This window comes from Papaver somniferum, chromosome 11 (assembly GCF_003573695.1).
Source record: "Papaver somniferum cultivar HN1 chromosome 11, ASM357369v1, whole genome shotgun sequence".
In the NCBI taxonomy this organism is placed as follows: domain Eukaryota; kingdom Viridiplantae; phylum Streptophyta; class Magnoliopsida; order Ranunculales; family Papaveraceae; genus Papaver; species Papaver somniferum.
Genome location: NC_039368.1, coordinates 30,439,442 through 30,456,157, shown reverse-complemented (window position 1 = coordinate 30,456,157; position 16,716 = coordinate 30,439,442). Strand labels below are relative to the sequence as shown.

General features: G+C 41.1%; 1 protein-coding gene across 1 annotated transcript; it reads left to right on the top strand.

Moving 5' to 3' along the window:
• The first annotated feature begins 198 nt into the window (after positions 1-198).
• On the top strand, positions 199-4,333 carry LOC113324264 (histidine kinase CKI1-like). The gene is made up of 6 exons (XM_026572586.1): positions 199-216; positions 310-546; positions 835-1,554; positions 1,655-2,030; positions 2,270-3,942; positions 4,103-4,333. The coding sequence occupies exons 1-6, from the start codon at positions 199-201 to the stop codon at positions 4,331-4,333; spliced, it is 3,255 nt and encodes a 1,084-aa protein (XP_026428371.1).
• The last annotated feature ends 12,383 nt before the right edge of the window (positions 4,334-16,716 follow it).

Genomic DNA, 16,716 nt, shown 5'->3' with positions numbered 1-16,716 from the left:
AATCTCAACCACTATATAACTTCACATCTGTAAGAGGATTTTCTCATTCATAAACACAATGCAGACATAAAAACACACATATTCATTCACACACTAGTTTTTGGTATCATTTGGAGTTGAGATTAGATAGGTAGCAAATATTAGCAACCTTGAAGCATGATGAAGATCATCAGTTCAACAATCGCTATTCGACCAGTAATGTCGTTCATTATTCTGGTAATATAATATTGAATTATCTTCTTTTGTTTAGGCATGATTTCTCCTTTTCTTTTCCGTTCTTAATTTCATTTCTTTTAACTTTTTATGCAGGGATTCCTTGTGTTAGGGATACCGATATCAGCTATTTTGTCATACAAAATAGTGGCTTACCAAGTGCAAGAGGGTCTAGAGTTTGCTGCAAAATACCTGCTCGATCATATTTTCTCTGATGTGCAAGCAGTTTCTCATTCATTACTTCCAAATGCAGCGGCGTTGAACTTAGCAAGGATGTTGGGTTCATCCTTTAAAGAAACAACCCCGCCAGCGTTCTCCAAGATTAGTACCATGGTAAGAATACTTAAACTCAAATGTTCATTTTCAATTTGCTACATTCCGCTACATCCTACTACTGTATGTCGATTTACTGCCGCAAAATGAGACTTTTATCAATTTTTGTTATATTCTCTAGAATTTCGACATTAATTACTTTTATTAGGAAATTGAATTTCGACATTAATTACTTTTAAATTATCTCTATAATTGTATATAGCAATTGATTTGTTTCCATAATATAAACCAAATGCATCATTTCCTTCATTCCGATAATAATGTTTGAACATATTTCATTGAATGTAGGTGGCTCCCAAACTGCTGCTGGCATTCATGGTCCATAATGTATCGCAGATTTCTTATTTGCAATCGAACGGTTTATTCTTCTCTTATTACATGGATGGAAATGAAACTGTATCGTTATATTCAAATGCAACATGTGTTGATGACAAAGAAAGGGCCACCAGGACTTCTTCATACAACTTGTATAAGCAACCAATAGATAAAAACACAGGTGAACCATATGGAGAAGTATCCGTAATTCCAAACTCGGACATATGTTTTAGGAATTCAGTTTGGTTTAGGAAAGCAATGGAAAGTAAGAATGGGTGTGCATTTGTAGGGAATGTATTGGGAAGTAACAATTCATCGTCAACACATTCTTCGTTTCATTCTATGGCTGCTATTAATGGGGAAGGAGTAGTATCTCTTGGTGTATCTGTCAAAACTTTCGTAGATGCCATCAAGAGAGTAAATACTCTTAATGGTACTTTATTTTTAGGTACAAATGAAGGTAAAATCCTCACACATAACAACAATCTTAGCGCTAGTATTGTGATCAATGATGCAAGTGTTTCGATCGAAGTAACGAAAGATGGGGATAATATGGGAAATGATCATCGCAATGGAATTGCTATAGTTTCATGTGATCCTAGTCGTGACTTATTGCGAGGCAACGAAATAGAGATTCGCAGGGAAAGGTACCATATTTATTGCCAACCCCTTGATATAGCTGGCATTAAAGTGGTACGTATGCATCCTTTATTGGCTGCCTTTATTTTTAGGAGCATATCATATGTATGATTAATGCACACAACTAACTATGATTGGTATTTGATTTTGATAGGCATCAATCATGATTTTCCGTGACAATGGATTACTAACACAAGTTCGTAGAAATGATAGTGTATCATCTTTGTTATTGGCGCTTGCGATCATATCTGTGTTCTTTTCGACGGCTTTCTTTATAGTGTTAATATCTCGAGGTACAAGAAGGGAGATGTTTCTTTCAGCTACACTTATGAAACAAATGGAAGCAACACAACAAGCTGAAAGGAGGAGTATGAACAAAAGTATTGCTTTTGCAAGTGCCAACCATGACATTCGTGGTGCTCTTGCAACAATTGTTGGCCTCATTGAGTTTTGTCTTACCGAGGTTTCTCCCGGCTCCAACTTGGATAACAATTTGTCACAAATGAAAAGCGCTTCATTGGATCTTCTCGGTGAGTTTTATTTTTTCTAGCACTCCAAACTTTTTTTTCTTTCGTTTACTTGCAAAAATGCTTTTATTGATGTCTAACAATATCCACAAGGAAACTATTTAGATCATCAAAATTTTAAAAAAGAACACCATTTGTGATTTTGAAATCAAATAACTTTAGTTTCTTTTATTATTCATGTTTTCTTAACAAATCGGGTAATAACTTCAATCATTTTTTTGTTGGGTGTGAACATATTTCAGAATTACTGAATTCAGTTCTTGATGCAAGTAGAATTGAAGCCGGCAAGATGCAATTGCACGAAGAATTTTTCGATTTAGCTAAAGTAATAGAGGAAGCAGTTAATTTCATATATCCAAGGGGGTTGGAGAAAGGAATAGATGTCGTGCTGGACCATTGTGATGGTTCGGTTCTCAAATCTCCGCTCGTCAAAGGTGATCGTGGAAAACTCAAACAAATACTCAGTAACTTGTTAAGTAATGCAACGAAGTTTACATCTGAAGGACATGTTGTCTTACGTGCTTGGGCAAGAAAACCAAATCCCAACGCCTCGATGCTTTCACCAAAATATAATGGTATCTGGAAACGTGTATCACGTTTACTTTGCAATAACATTGGACAAGATTATAACGACACACTCCGTACATTTGAACATAATGAAAATTGTTTGGAGTTAGTAGTTGAGGTGGACGACACGGGAAAAGGGATACCAAAAGAGAAAAGAGATTCTATTTTTGAGAACTTTGTCCAGGTTAAGGAAACGGCGCTTGGACAAGGTGGTACTGGGTTAGGTCTTGGAATTGTGCAATCATTAGTGCGTCTTATGGGAGGAGAAATAAGTATTCTTGATAAAGAAATCAGCGAGAAAGGAACTTGTTTCAGCTTCAACATTTTTCTTTCCCAAGACGAAAACACGATGCATACGACAAGGCTATACCAAATCCCCTGCAAGATAGAAGGTTTATCATCATCACATGTTATACTTGTTATTCAAGACGATGAAAGAAGAAACGTTACAAAGAACTTCATGCGAACACTAGGTGTAAAAGTGTCAGCTATTAACCAGTGGGAACATGTTCTTCCTACTCTCCAACAAATAAAACGCCGGTTTTATGTTAGTAGTCGAAGCTCTTCTGGAAAATCTGAGCAATTAGGTTTATACACCGATCATTTGAGTCGATCAACATCGCATAGTCCTATTACAACAATGTATGATGAGAGTTTAAGTGGAAATGAGCAGGCTGAAGCATCACGTTCATCAACCCCACGTAGAAGAACCATTTTGGTGAGGAATGCGGCATTACCTTTCATTATGATAATAATTGATGATCATGTGGAACAGATATCTGAGGTATGTTCAATAGTTGATAATTTTCGTAATAATCTGCCTAGTGATATGGGATTTCGGATTGTTGGATTACTCTCTCCCATTATTACCGAGAAAAATATGAGGCTTTCCAGGGCGAAACTAATGATTACGTGTGATGACATTTTTATTAAACCATTTCATGGTTCTCGACTGGATCAAGTTCTAAAGAAATTACCAGAGTTTGGGGGTAATATTAGAGAAGAAAGTCAATCAAATTCCACGGATAAACGAGCCACCGAACTTTCTTCTTCGACAAAAAAGAACTTTTCTCCCCGTGCAGATCGAATAATACAACAAGGAGGTGTTAGTCCTAGCACCGATGATTTTAATATTTTGAATGGAAAAAAAGTCTTAGTTGTTGAAGACCAATTTGTCTTACGGAAAATGGCAACGACAATCCTTTCTCGTCTTGGTGCTATCGTTGAAGTTTGTGAAAATGGCGAAGAAGCCGTAAAACAAGTTAGTAAAGCTTTAAAAGAACCTGATCATAGACCAGAAGGAACTTCAAAATTTCTTCCTTATGACTACATTTTCATGGATTGTCAGGTAAAATTTCTTTCTTGTATATTCTTCTGGGTATTCACAATTTTCACGCAATATTTTGTATTTTGTTTGCGTTGCTTGGTAAAATATAATTGTTACATATAATGTATTGTTGTAAAAAAATCTCTTCATTTCTGTATTTATTTCATATTGTTGTGAGCAGATGCCTGTTATGGATGGATATGAAGCCACAAGGAGAATACGGATGGCGGAACGATTTTATGATATTCACATCCCAATTATAGCCTTAACAGCAAATGAGGCGGGTGATGAAGCAGATATGAGAAAAGAAGCTGGAATGGATTTCCACATAACCAAGCCATTGAAAGTGGATCCTTTATTGGATGCCATTCGTTTTCTTGATACTATTAATACATGTAGCACATTACTGTAGATCAGATGATCCCTCGGAATATCTTGAAAGAATATATTGTTGTATATTGTTGTTTTGACTAATGTACTTCACTAATCGAACACTGATCATTTGAACAAATAAAACTAATTATATAGTTCGTTTATCTGAGTTTTGGGAATACTTTTGCAATTAATTTTTTTTACCCCTTTGAAATGCCGTTTTTATTAAAAATCTGACTTCAACAGACATTAAATGGAGGCTTGGAGAGATCTCTAAATCTCTCACTTTGCTCCAAGTGAACCTCATTGTGAGCTACATAAGACCTAAGTGTAACATTAAAAGAGAAAAAAATACAGGACAAAAATTATGTGTAGGGCAGCGGCCAAGAAATTAACCCACTATCATACCAAGGCATCACTTCATACTTGGTAGATGATGCTATCGCTGGGATAAAATGAGAAAGTAACAATTCACCCCCTAGTTCATGGTGACTCCTTTGAGTCTCTCTTAATACCCGCTTTCATCCCATATAAGTCTCTCTTAGGACCCATGTTGGAAACAAAACACTATAATCAAATTACACAAAGAAACCGCTGAGTCGCGTACTAGGTCGCTATCTTTAAGGTGTTTCGCGACTCTGCCTCTTGATTGTGCTAGCAGTCAGTTTTTGTCGAAACCCTATGGGATAAAACAACTTATCTCTTTCGATTTCTCTGCACTGAGAAATCGAATCAATAATAACTCTTTCAACAACACTTGCTCAGAAAAACTTGACGAAATAAAAATAACGTTCTATATCTTTTCTTCCAGAAACCAGTTTTTTTTTTATAATCAAAAAGAATCAATGGAATTAATGGAAAATTAATTTTCGATTAATGCCAATTAAATTTCTTTGTAACAGCAAAAAAACGGCCGTATTAAAATTTCAACATTAACTGTAATTAATCATGATATAATTATCTTAATACGTTTTGAAAATTTAAGTTAAAAACAGCAAAAAAATTGTTTCTGGATCAGCAGACCTCCCAAGACCCCGCTCCCGGACTAATGTAATATAATATATAGTATATACCCTAGTGAAATTGTGTGGGATGGGAATTGAACCCATGCCTATAGTGTGGGAGCTCAAAACAATGCCACCATACTATCTCTCTAACTTTGGCATATTATTACAAAACTATGTTTTTAAATATATACCCCAACAACCCATACAGGTGGTCGATCACATGCACCACAGCAGGACATGAAGTCTAGGCACTTGCACACCCTGGAGGCCTGGATCATGGTGAAATAAATGAGTTGGTATGTTTGCTGTTACACAGTACAAAAGGACTACGATAAGCATAAAGGTTTGTGTTAACTCCGGCTCTCCACGTCCATTAGGCTTAAGTGATTTAACTGCTTCTAGGTCTCTAATCATCTAATGAATGTGTAGGAATAGTCATAGATGTATAAGTTTAAGAAAGAAATTTTCCATGTAGTGCCTTCACGGCTCCATGGCCAGAAACTTGTTGCATGCCCGTCTGCGCCTATCCGTGAATTTCCCTTTTCTTTTCTTTTTTTCCCAAAATGAATCCAAGTCTCAAAACACCACTTTTACATTCACTCAGAAGGAGGTTGGCAGGCATAATGAATTATCCTAGGCAGAAAATGAAGCTGTCACAAGCAGAGTTTTTACTGGTAATTAAATGCAACAAAAATCTGTTTCAGGATTCACATCAACATTGCTTGCTATAACTAGATAACGAAGATGTCGATTGATTACCAGTACCCATACCTCGCACATATATACAGACGGTTTACAAGGTATATCCATCATCCTAGCAGATGGTAAATTCTTAAAGGAAAAAAAAATTGTACACACCAATGGAACTTTTTTATCTTCACTGTGAACACAAATCACGATGAGGTCCACGTGTACACAAACAATATTGCATTTGAGGATAAAAACGTTAAGGTGAATAAATCAGATATGAAATGATGCAAATACGATGACTCATCGATTCAGAGTCTTCGGACTCGTCATTGTCTAGTCCATAGAGTGTGATTCCGTGCCATTTCATATCTACGAAGCACATATCACTGAGTATAATAATAAAAGAAGTAAAATGAGTAAAGTGCTGAAATATAAATGAGACAACGATTTACGTGGTTCAGCACTAAGGCCTACGTCCACGGGGGTTGGTGTTTCACTATGTATCTGGGAATTACAAACATAGTCGAATGACTCTGACTAAAATACGAAGCTAAAAGGGGAAATGGATCTCATACTTACTCTTCCTATTTCTCTCTCCTATGTTTACTACGAATTCCTTGACCCCCTCTCTCTTAGTGGAGAGGGGTATTTATAGGATTGATACATGGGGCGCACTGTCAAGGATAGTTGCAACCTTTATCTTCTGGTTCTTTGTACCGATGCCGCTGGTATCCTCGTTCTGAACCGATGCCCCCAGCGGCTATGCCAGATGACGATGGGTCACTTCTTTCTCATCCACAGATCGATTGACACGTACCCTATGCTTATGGTATTTAATGCTGGTGGTTGGGATGGTCCGCACGCGTCAGACAGATGTATGATGGCCCTGTCACATCTTCATCAGTGGAGTTAATCTCCACCGTTGGTCTTGGGACTGCCTTGAGATGGGATAAAGCAGATCTTTGGGTGCTCTTCAGTACTTCGAGGTGACTTTTTCCTTCAGTGCTCCCTGATCCTGAACCGTTGGATCATCGTGAAGATGAACAAATATAGGCGATAGAGGTTTCCTGGGTGTTGGGACGTGGCATCGTATCTTGATGACCTACTGTTGCATGTCTTCCACGTGTACTTCCTTCAACACATGGCGGAAGATGAATCATGTGTATATAATTTTCCCCTTTTCTCTAAGCTTGAAGCTGGTCCAAGTTTGGAAAAAAAAACCGTCTCCACATTCATCTCTCCTTATTAACTTCTCATTATCCTTGGCGCACGTTTCCCACTATTGGCATTAACTTCCCCTTGATTCATGGGAGGTTATTCTTGATATAAATATGAGAGAAGTTGCTAACATAATAAATTTTATCCTTCTTCACTCCTTGTCGGTTTATTCTTCCTGACTCTTCATTCTTTTTTCTAGTTCTTCTTTGTTCTTTAGTTCTTAACTGCTGCTGTTGCTGCTCCTGATTCTCCTTACAACTTCGACCAACTCTGACAATATTCTCTGAGTTAAGCCGTCGTTACTGTTCTCCAATAGTTTCGACCTTGTTCACTTTTGATCGTGTAAAATGCTCAACCTCCAGGTATGGTGTTCATCATCTTGTTCTAGATTTTAGTTGATATTCATTTTTTTTTCTGCTGCTATATCTAGGTTTTTGCGATAAAGAACAAAATATACAAAAGTATATATCCTTGCCCCTGTTCTTTTTCGCAAAAACTTAAGACTTCTCTGCTGGTCATCGAAGCTTATTTTTGGTGTTTATGACTGAATTAGGGTTTCTCGTCTCTGTAAGTCTGTTTGTCTCTGTGCCCCTTCGCAGATATGGCTGATCGCCATCGGGTTCCTTATCATACTCCGCCATCGAGCCCCTACAGATCTCCACATAGAAGTACTGATATTTCTATGCCAAAAGGTGGTCCGCCAAGGTCTTCTCCGCCAGATCTGCGAGCCCAAAAAGTTTCATCGTCTTCGGGTCCAAGGGTCTCTATTACGAAGAAAAGAGATCCACCAAAAGGGTCTCGGTATGCGGTTAACCGTCCAGTGGCTAACCCCTCTTCTCAACATGTTGATCCGAAGGGTGTGCAACAACCTTCTCCTCAGCGCACTGAACCATTAAATGTTCGTCCTCTTCAGACCCTACCGCCTTAGGCGTCGATGCAGTCGAGACCTAGAGCTTCCCAATCCATTCCTTTGGTGAAGGAGTCTTCTTCAAAATCTACAATGCCCCCAGCGGACCCTCCGAGGAATCCACCGGTTAAAAGGAAAGGCTCTGATTTAAATCCTCCAAAAGCGAAGAAGCCATTGTTGAATGAGCCCGATGACTCTGATGTTGTTCCGATGATACGAAGCATTTCAGTGGGGAAGAATAAAGTCACTTTAAAGCATGTGGATCTCGAAGCCTTTAAGAAGAAGCATGGCCTCAAAGCTTTTGATGTTAGGTTCTTTGCGCCAGATGATTATCTTACCTATGATATGATTGTGAATTATAAGTATGATGAATTTCATTTGCTGACTACTATGGGAGCCTTCGAGGAGGGTTTGATGCTACCCTTGTATAGGTCGAGTGATTCTTTTTATTATGACGTTCTGTCCGATCGCGAAGTTTCCACTCACATAACTCATCGTCGTTCAGTGGTGCAGCTAAGTGGGAACTATCTTAGGACCTTGAGGGAGTGTTATCTTCGTAGTCATGGTGAAACGACAATGACCTGCTATACTCCTGATCCCGCCGAGAGAGACTTGTATACTCCTGCAAACTTTAATGCCTCTTTTGGGGATTATATCAACTGTAGGAACCGCAAGCCTTGGAGTGTAGGTCTTCGTTCAATTCCTGCTCTCATGGTGAAGTTCGTCTCTTAAGTGAGGTGAGTGATTGAAAGCTTCGCTACGTTCCTGGTATCGAAGGGACTTCTCAGCAGAAACTCTTTCCTAGTCGTGAAAAGCTCAAGAGTGATCATGACTATGAGTGGCATGCCACCGTTATTGAAGTTGTCAGTCCTTGGGCTTACGGCTGGGTACCTGGTCCACGGGGCTGGCGTCCTACCGCTGGTAGTCAACCTCGTGATAGTGCTCCAGCTTTCTATGGTGACATCTGCCTCTGGCGGTTGAACTTCGATGGCATGAGTTTCGATTATGCCTTTGATGTTGCTGATGAAGACGAAAGCTCCGATGCTAACCTTCCTCCGAAGGGTAAAGCCGCTGCGAAGGTATGGTCACTTATGTTGCCCCTTTTCTTCTTAGTTTAAGGTAAATAGTCGTCATTTTGATGCGTTGAGTGTTATATCCTTAGGCAAAGAAGAAAAAGAAGATTGGCGCGGTTCAGTCTTCTACTGCCCCTACGGAGGAGGCAGACTTTCAGGATGAGGTTAACAACCCCGTGAATGATGAAGATGTTGAGGACGAATAGGAGGTTACCGATGATGAGGAACGAATAAATACTTCCCCTCCTAATCATGAGAAGGATGCAAGCAACGATGGTGGTACCAACAAAGAGAGAGTTATATTTGACATTCCGATGAACGATCCCCCTATTGGATCGGCGCAAGACCAGGAGAATGGGGATGCTGAGCCTCATCCAACCCCCCCCCCCTCCCCCCCGCAGAATTTTGTTTTTGGTAAGATTCACTCCGCTGATGGTCTGACGGATATTAACATTGGCATGGGACTAGATGAGAAGTTTTCTCTGGTTTCACCGAATGATGAATGAGATGTTCTTGGGGATGAAGGTGAGAAAACCACTGGTGGGGTAGGAACTGAGGTTGGCGACAAAAAGGCAGCTGGAACTGGTGATGAAGAAGCTATTGGGACCGGTGATGAAGAGGCTGCTAGGACCGGTGGAGAAAAGGCAACTAGTCAAGAGGGCTATGAGACTCGTGTTAACGAGGAGGCCAGAGCCAAGAGGTGCTCCACTGGTCAAGATGATGCGGCTGATATTGGAACTTCCGCTTGTTCACCTTCGGAGGGTTTTGATAGAGCCCTGATGCAGGATGGTGATGATACTATACTGGATTGCTGATGAAGAAAAGTCTGATGTTTGTGCCGAACCCTTCCCCAGTGATATCTGGTGAGAAAAACTACGATGCCTTTACCCGTTGGGAAAAGAATTTGGGAGCTACCTCTACAAGCTTATTGGTCGATACCCCTTCTTCTGTTGCTGAAATGATGATTAACGCTGATGGGTACCAGTACGGTTATCCCCAACAGCGTGTTCTTGAAGTAAGTTATCGTAGGTTCTATCTTTTATTGCTGACATACCTTTTTATTAATAGTTATGTTTTGTTCATGATTATCGTAGATAATGAGAAGTGAACATTGCAACAATACTCTGTACCAATTCTTCAAGGCGAAGGCCCTCAAGCTTGAGGCAAAGCTTCTTCATAGGGAAGAAGAGTTGAACGCTGATGAAGTGCTTATTTCTTCTAGGGACAAGGATATATTGGAACTGAAGAACCATCTGAAGGGGAAGGATCAACTCATAGCCGAGAAGGAGAAGCTTCGTGTTAAGCTTGCATTAGTTCGTAGTGAGTTGGAGAAAGACCGTAAAGATGCTTCGTCTTCTAAAGGTTTGTCTTTGTTTCTTTTCTTCCCTTCATATTCCTCTTTTGTCTTCTTACTGTGTTGTCTGAGTCTCCATCCCTATCTTCAGTGGTTGATATCCGAGAGTTGGCATGGATTCAGAATGAGAGGACTCGCCAAGCTTCTCGGATTAAGGAATTAGTGGAGAAAATCAAAAAAGAGGATGACAAGTGGAACGCTCGGGCAGATGAGCATAATAAATTTATGGCTCATTATCGACAGCAACGGCAGCTGGCAGTTGACATGCAAAATCGTTATAATGCTGATCGCCAACAGTTCAACGAGACCCTAGAGAGGACCCAAAAAGGTCTTGACGAATCTCGTGAGAGTATTTCTCATCTAGAAACCAAGATAGCGAACTTAGAAGAGGAGCTGCGTCAAGCTCGTTCATCTCTTGACCCCGAGGTTCAGGATTACATACAACGTTTTGTTCGGGAGAGGGACGAAGCCATAGCTGAGGCTTATGCACTCAGCAATGCTTTAGCGGCTTATCGGGCCGATGTCGCTCGTTTAATGGATTCCGAGAAAAGTCTTGAGATTAATATGTACAGACTTAGTAAAGGGAAAGAAGAGATGAATAACGAAGTCAACCACTTTCGGCATTTAGATTCCATGAAGCAGGTAGAGTTGGATGAGTGTCAGTTTGCTCTCACGAATCTTCAATTGGATTATAAGAAAATTTCCGACGAGTATGATTTCCTCGACGATGCCCGGGATGCCGTAGTAAAATGAATATGAAATAGCTTCGGCTAATGTCGAAGGTATATATTTGTATGGTCGTGAGCGCTTCCTTTACTCTGATCTTCTCACGTATTTGTGTTTTCTTTTTCAGAGCTCGAGGGACAACTTAGCCTTGCAAATGAAAGGCTTGAAAAAGGCTCAATCTGACCTAGTACACCAGCAGGGTCAGGCTAGGTATTATGAAGGGCTGGCTGGATCTCGGGACGAAGCCGCAAAGGAGGCGGTTAAGGAGGTATCTAAGCTGAAGTCTTCGTTGTCGAAGTCTGAGCTCAAGGACACTGTGATTGCGCATAAGGCTCGTAGTCAGCTTTCCGGGGAGATCAACAAGACGTTGACCAAGATTGATCAAGGCCTTTTGAGGGACCATGGTATTACCAATAAATATCCTCGTCTCCCTGTACCCGAGCCGATGACCTATACCTATGACCTTTCTTCGGGAGGAAGTGTTCCTTCGTCTCAACCGAAGAATCCTGCTGATCACACGGAGTCTTCCAAGGAGAAGTAGATTTCTGCGTATGTCATATAAAGTTGATCTTTGTTGATTACTTGGATTCAGGCCATTTTTTGTTGTATATTGCTTTTCTTGCTTATTTATCCGAACTTTTAATCAACTTTTATGGAATAGATCATCGTTTATTAGGATATGTAAAACTCCTCTTTACCTGCATCATTAGTTTATTTGATTTTTAGGCAGCGAGTAAATAGATATTGAAAATTAAGTAGATAATAAAAAGTGTTTGCTGGCAGTAACGAAGGTATGCACCTTCGTTATCGACTCTGGACCTGTCACCCCGCTGGCTAATCCTTGGCCAGAGGATCACCGGACGGTGGGGGTTGATGCAGCGTTCCCGGATATGTAATACGTTATTAAAGTATTTACATGCATTCATCCCGCTGAGACGTTGTCTTATTAGTTGGTTGGGTATCTCTTTCTGTTGGAAGCCTTCCCCATGGTCCTACACTTATAGACGCTGATAGGGGAGTCCCGAGAGATTGTAAATAGTTACTTTTCCCCAATAGAATTCAAGAAGCTCGTTCGATTGATGAGTTGAGGTCTGCTATTCCTCGTCCAGAGATAGAAACATGTCAAGCGGGTACGCTGTCTTCTTCTTCTGGTGCTCTTCATGCAGATGCAGAACTGCGTTGCTTTTATGGATAGTATGGCTTGAGATACTTCGCATTCCACGGGTGTCTGAGGACTTCTCCTTTTAGGTTATGCAGGTAGTAGGATCCATTTCCTGCAATATCATGTATAACAAAATGTCCTCCCCATGTTGGTGCTAGCTTTCCCCACTTCTTCTCTCGCTGGTATTAGGGTATAGTTCTCAGCACATATTATCCTTCTACAAAGTTTCTAAGCCTAACCTTCTTTTTGTATTCCCTCGTCAGTCTTCGTTGGTAATTCTCCACCCTTTATAGCGTTGTTTCCCTTTTTTCTTCCAAATCATAGAGCCTTTCTAGCATCATATCCGGTGTAAGGTTTTTCTCCCATGCTTCGGTCTTCGTGGTTGGCATGATGAATTCTGTTAGGATGACGGCTTTGGATCCTTAGGTGAGGAGGAACGACGATTCTCATGTGTCGGACCTTCGGGTTATTCGGTATGCCCACAAAACATTGTGTAATTGCTCACACCATCGTCCCTTGTATTCGTCCAACTGCTTCTTGAGAATAAGGGAAAGGGTATTATTCGTGGCTTCTGCTTGGCCGTTGCTTTGAGGATATATGGGGGTTGATTTGTTCTTCCTGATCTTGAAGGTATCGAAGAGCATGTCAATGTTCTTCCCTTGCAGCTGCTTGCCATTGTCGGAGACAATTTCTGCTGGGATGCCAAACCTGCAAATAATGTGTTGGAAGATGAACGTCAATACATCCGAGTCGCGGATTCTTGCTAGGGCCTTGGCTTCTACCCACTTACTAAAATAATCTGTGACTACTATAAAGAATCGTCTTTTCCCCGATCCTTCGATAAGGGGTCCCACGATGTCTATGCCCCACTTCGAGAAAGGCCATGGGCTATCCACCGAATTCATCTTTGTTGTCGGTGCATGGATTCTTTTGGCAAAGCGCTGGCATTCCTCACATCTCCTCGACATTCTCGCAGCATCACGTATCATTGTTGGCCAGTAATATCCCTGCATTTTTGCCTTGTCTGCTAAGGATGTCATCCCACTGTGGTTACCTGCATCCCAATAGTGTATGTCCTTGAAAACCCGATGTCCTTCTTCTCTTGATAGGCAACGTAACAATGGTCCGAGGAAAGACTTCTTGTATAAAATTCCGTCCCTGAGGTCGTACCTTCCCGCATTTGACTGCATTTTTCTATCCTGCTTTAAGTCTGTAGGTAGCATTCCTTATTTAAGGAAGAGATGAACTTCGGTTCTCCAATCTTCTTCGTTTTTGAAGTCTTCGTCCTCGTTAGCTCTTGTCATGATATCATCTTCGTGAAAGTCATCAGCGATTTCTTCCTCTACATCATCGTCAGCAATATCCTCCCCTACGTCGTCTTCACGATTTGTAGCGAAGGATTCCTGAGGGAAGACCGAGGGCTCGTATACTCTTGTTATATTTATTTCCTGAATGCTTTCATCTTTCAGCATGGATGATATATAAGATAAAGCATCGACATGCCTAAGTTCTTTTTTGCATAAATGCCGAAATTTAATATTTGGTATTTGGGATGCCAGAGTCGGGACCAAGGCCATGTATGATGAAAGAGTCTCGTCGTAGACATTATACTCTAGCCCTATCTGTCGTATAACCAGTTGTGAATCACTTGTAAGGCGTACATAGGTTATTCCCATTTCTATTATCAACCGAAGAGCGTGAACTACAGCTTCATATTCGACGATGTTATTGGTGTGCCCTCTGAATTCCAACCTTAATGAGTGCACGATCCTTTCTCCGGTAGGGGTGGTGATTACGATGCCTATGCCCGCACCTTCCCTATTCTTCGATCCATCAACGAAAACCTCCCACCGCCTTTGGTTTGAGGGATCGAGGATGTCAACTGGGTCTTTGCCTTCGTCTATTTCTGGTATGCCCCTTACTTCCTCATCGTTGTCCATGGGTAGGTCTGCGAGGAAATCCGCCAAGACTTGTGATTTTTGGGAGTGTTGGATTTCATGGATAATGTTGAACTGATCAAGGTGAGTGTTCCACTTTGATATCCTTCCTACTTTCCCAGCGCTCTTGAGAACCGCTTCCAACGGTGCTTTGCATAGAACCCGAACATAGTGAGTCAAAAAATAAGTCCTTAGCTTTTGGGTAGCCACACTAGCGCCAAGATGAGCTGATCGATCTTCGTATAGTTTCTTTCTGCCGTTTTCAGAGTTTTGCTGACGTAATAAAAAGGTTGCTCTATCTTTGTATTCGTCTTGACCAATACTACGCTGACTGCATCTTCGGTTTCCGCTATGTAAAGGGCCAGTACTTCGTCGGGATCGGGATTTTATAGGATTGGGATCGTGGCTAGATATTCCTTGATCTTTTGAAAAGCTTCTTCGCATTCAACGGTCCATTCAAACTTGCTCCCTTTTTTTGAGGATGTTGAAGAAATGTTTGCATTTGTCCGATGACCCGGCGATGAATCTTCCCAGAGCTGCTAAGGATCCGTTGAGCTTCTGAACTTCTTTCAAGTTCTTCGGGGACGACATTTCTAAGATGGCTTGGATCTTCGCAGGATCTACTTCGATGCCCCTCTTTGTTACCAGATACCCAAGGAATTTCCCTGAGGTGACGCCGAACGTGCATTTTTCTGGGTTCACTTTCATGATGTGCTTCCTCATTGCTTCGAAGATGTCCCTCAGGTCTTGATGATGATCCTTGCATAACTTGATTTTGACGAGCATATCTTCAACGTAGACTTCTAAGGTTTTCCCAATCCATGGTTTGAAGACAATATCAACCATCCTCTGGTATGTTTCCCCTGCATTTCAAAGTCCGAAGGGGATACTTGTGCAAAAATAGAGGCCGTGCGGGGTTTATAATGTTGTATGTTGTTGATCTTCTTCTGTCAATGCCACTTGGTTGTAAACAGAATATCCATCCATGAACGATAACTCTTCGTATCCTTCGATAGCCTCTACCAATTGATCAATGCTTGGGAGTGGGTAACTATCCTTCAGGCATGCTTTATTGAGGTTGGTGAAATCGATACATATTCTGACTCCTCCATTATTTTTCGGCACTATGACCATATTCGAGATCCACGTTGGATATTTGACTTTCTTGATGAATCCTGCTTCTAATAGCTTGCGGAGTTCCTTCTCAATTGCTTTGTGATACTCTGGTGCTATTTTTCGCACCTTCTTCCTGAAGGGCGGGGTGCCTGGCTTTATACGAAGCTCGTGCCCAATTATCCTCGGATCAATCCCTGGTATGTCTCCTAATTTCCACGCAAAGATATCTGCGTATTCCTTGAGAAACTTGATCAGGGATATCTCTCTTTCTTTGTCCATTAAGGTCCATATCTTGATCATCTTCGGATTTTCTTCGGTCCCTATATTGATATCCTTCACAGGTTTTACGGGTGTGAACGTAGGCTTTGGTTCCCCTAGGAGAGGGACATTCTTTAATTGCTATTTTGTAGGCTCTTCAGCTTTCTTTGCTGTCGAAGTACTTACCTCAACGTTTAGAACGATGCTCTCCTTTGTCAGACTCCTTCCAAATTTTTTTTCGAGATAAAGATCAATTGTCTTCTCCTTCGCAGCCTCTTTGTTTAGGTCTCTTCGGAATTTCCGCTGCTTATCTTGTTCATTATTGAGTTGATTTTGTAGAGCCTGGAATTCCTGAGCGGTGACCTGATCTCCCTTTATTTCCATTACTCATTCGGGTGTCGCAAATCTAAGGTACTGGTGATAGGTCGCTGCCACTCCTTTGAGCTTGTGCACCCATCTTCGTCCAATGATGGCGTTATAGGGGGAAGGAGCGTCCATTACACTGAATCGAGTATCAACTTTCACTGGTCCTGCGTCTACTTGCAAAACAATGTCTCCTAACGGCTTGGTAGGTGCCCTGTTGAACCCGTAGATGGTATAATACGAAGACATCAGCTGTTCGTTGTTAAGCTCTATTTGCTTGAATGTGTCGTAGAATAGAACGTTAACTGAACTCCCTCCATCAATGAGGATCTTCTTGATGTTGCATCCTGCCACTGGTAAGGTGAGGACCAAGGGGTCGTTGTGATCTTCCATATCCTCCTCAATGTCTTCTGCATCGAAGGTCATAGGCGCGTTCATCCATTGCTCGTGTTCGTCCACTTCCACCCCATCGATTTTGTATAATTCACAGTAGTCTTCGAATTGTTTCCTTAACCTTTTCCCTATCTGTGATGTTAGCGAGGGTCCTGTAGCTTCGGAACATGAGATGGTGTTGAGTTTTCGGTTTCCCTCTGGAAGTTGAACTTGCTTGCT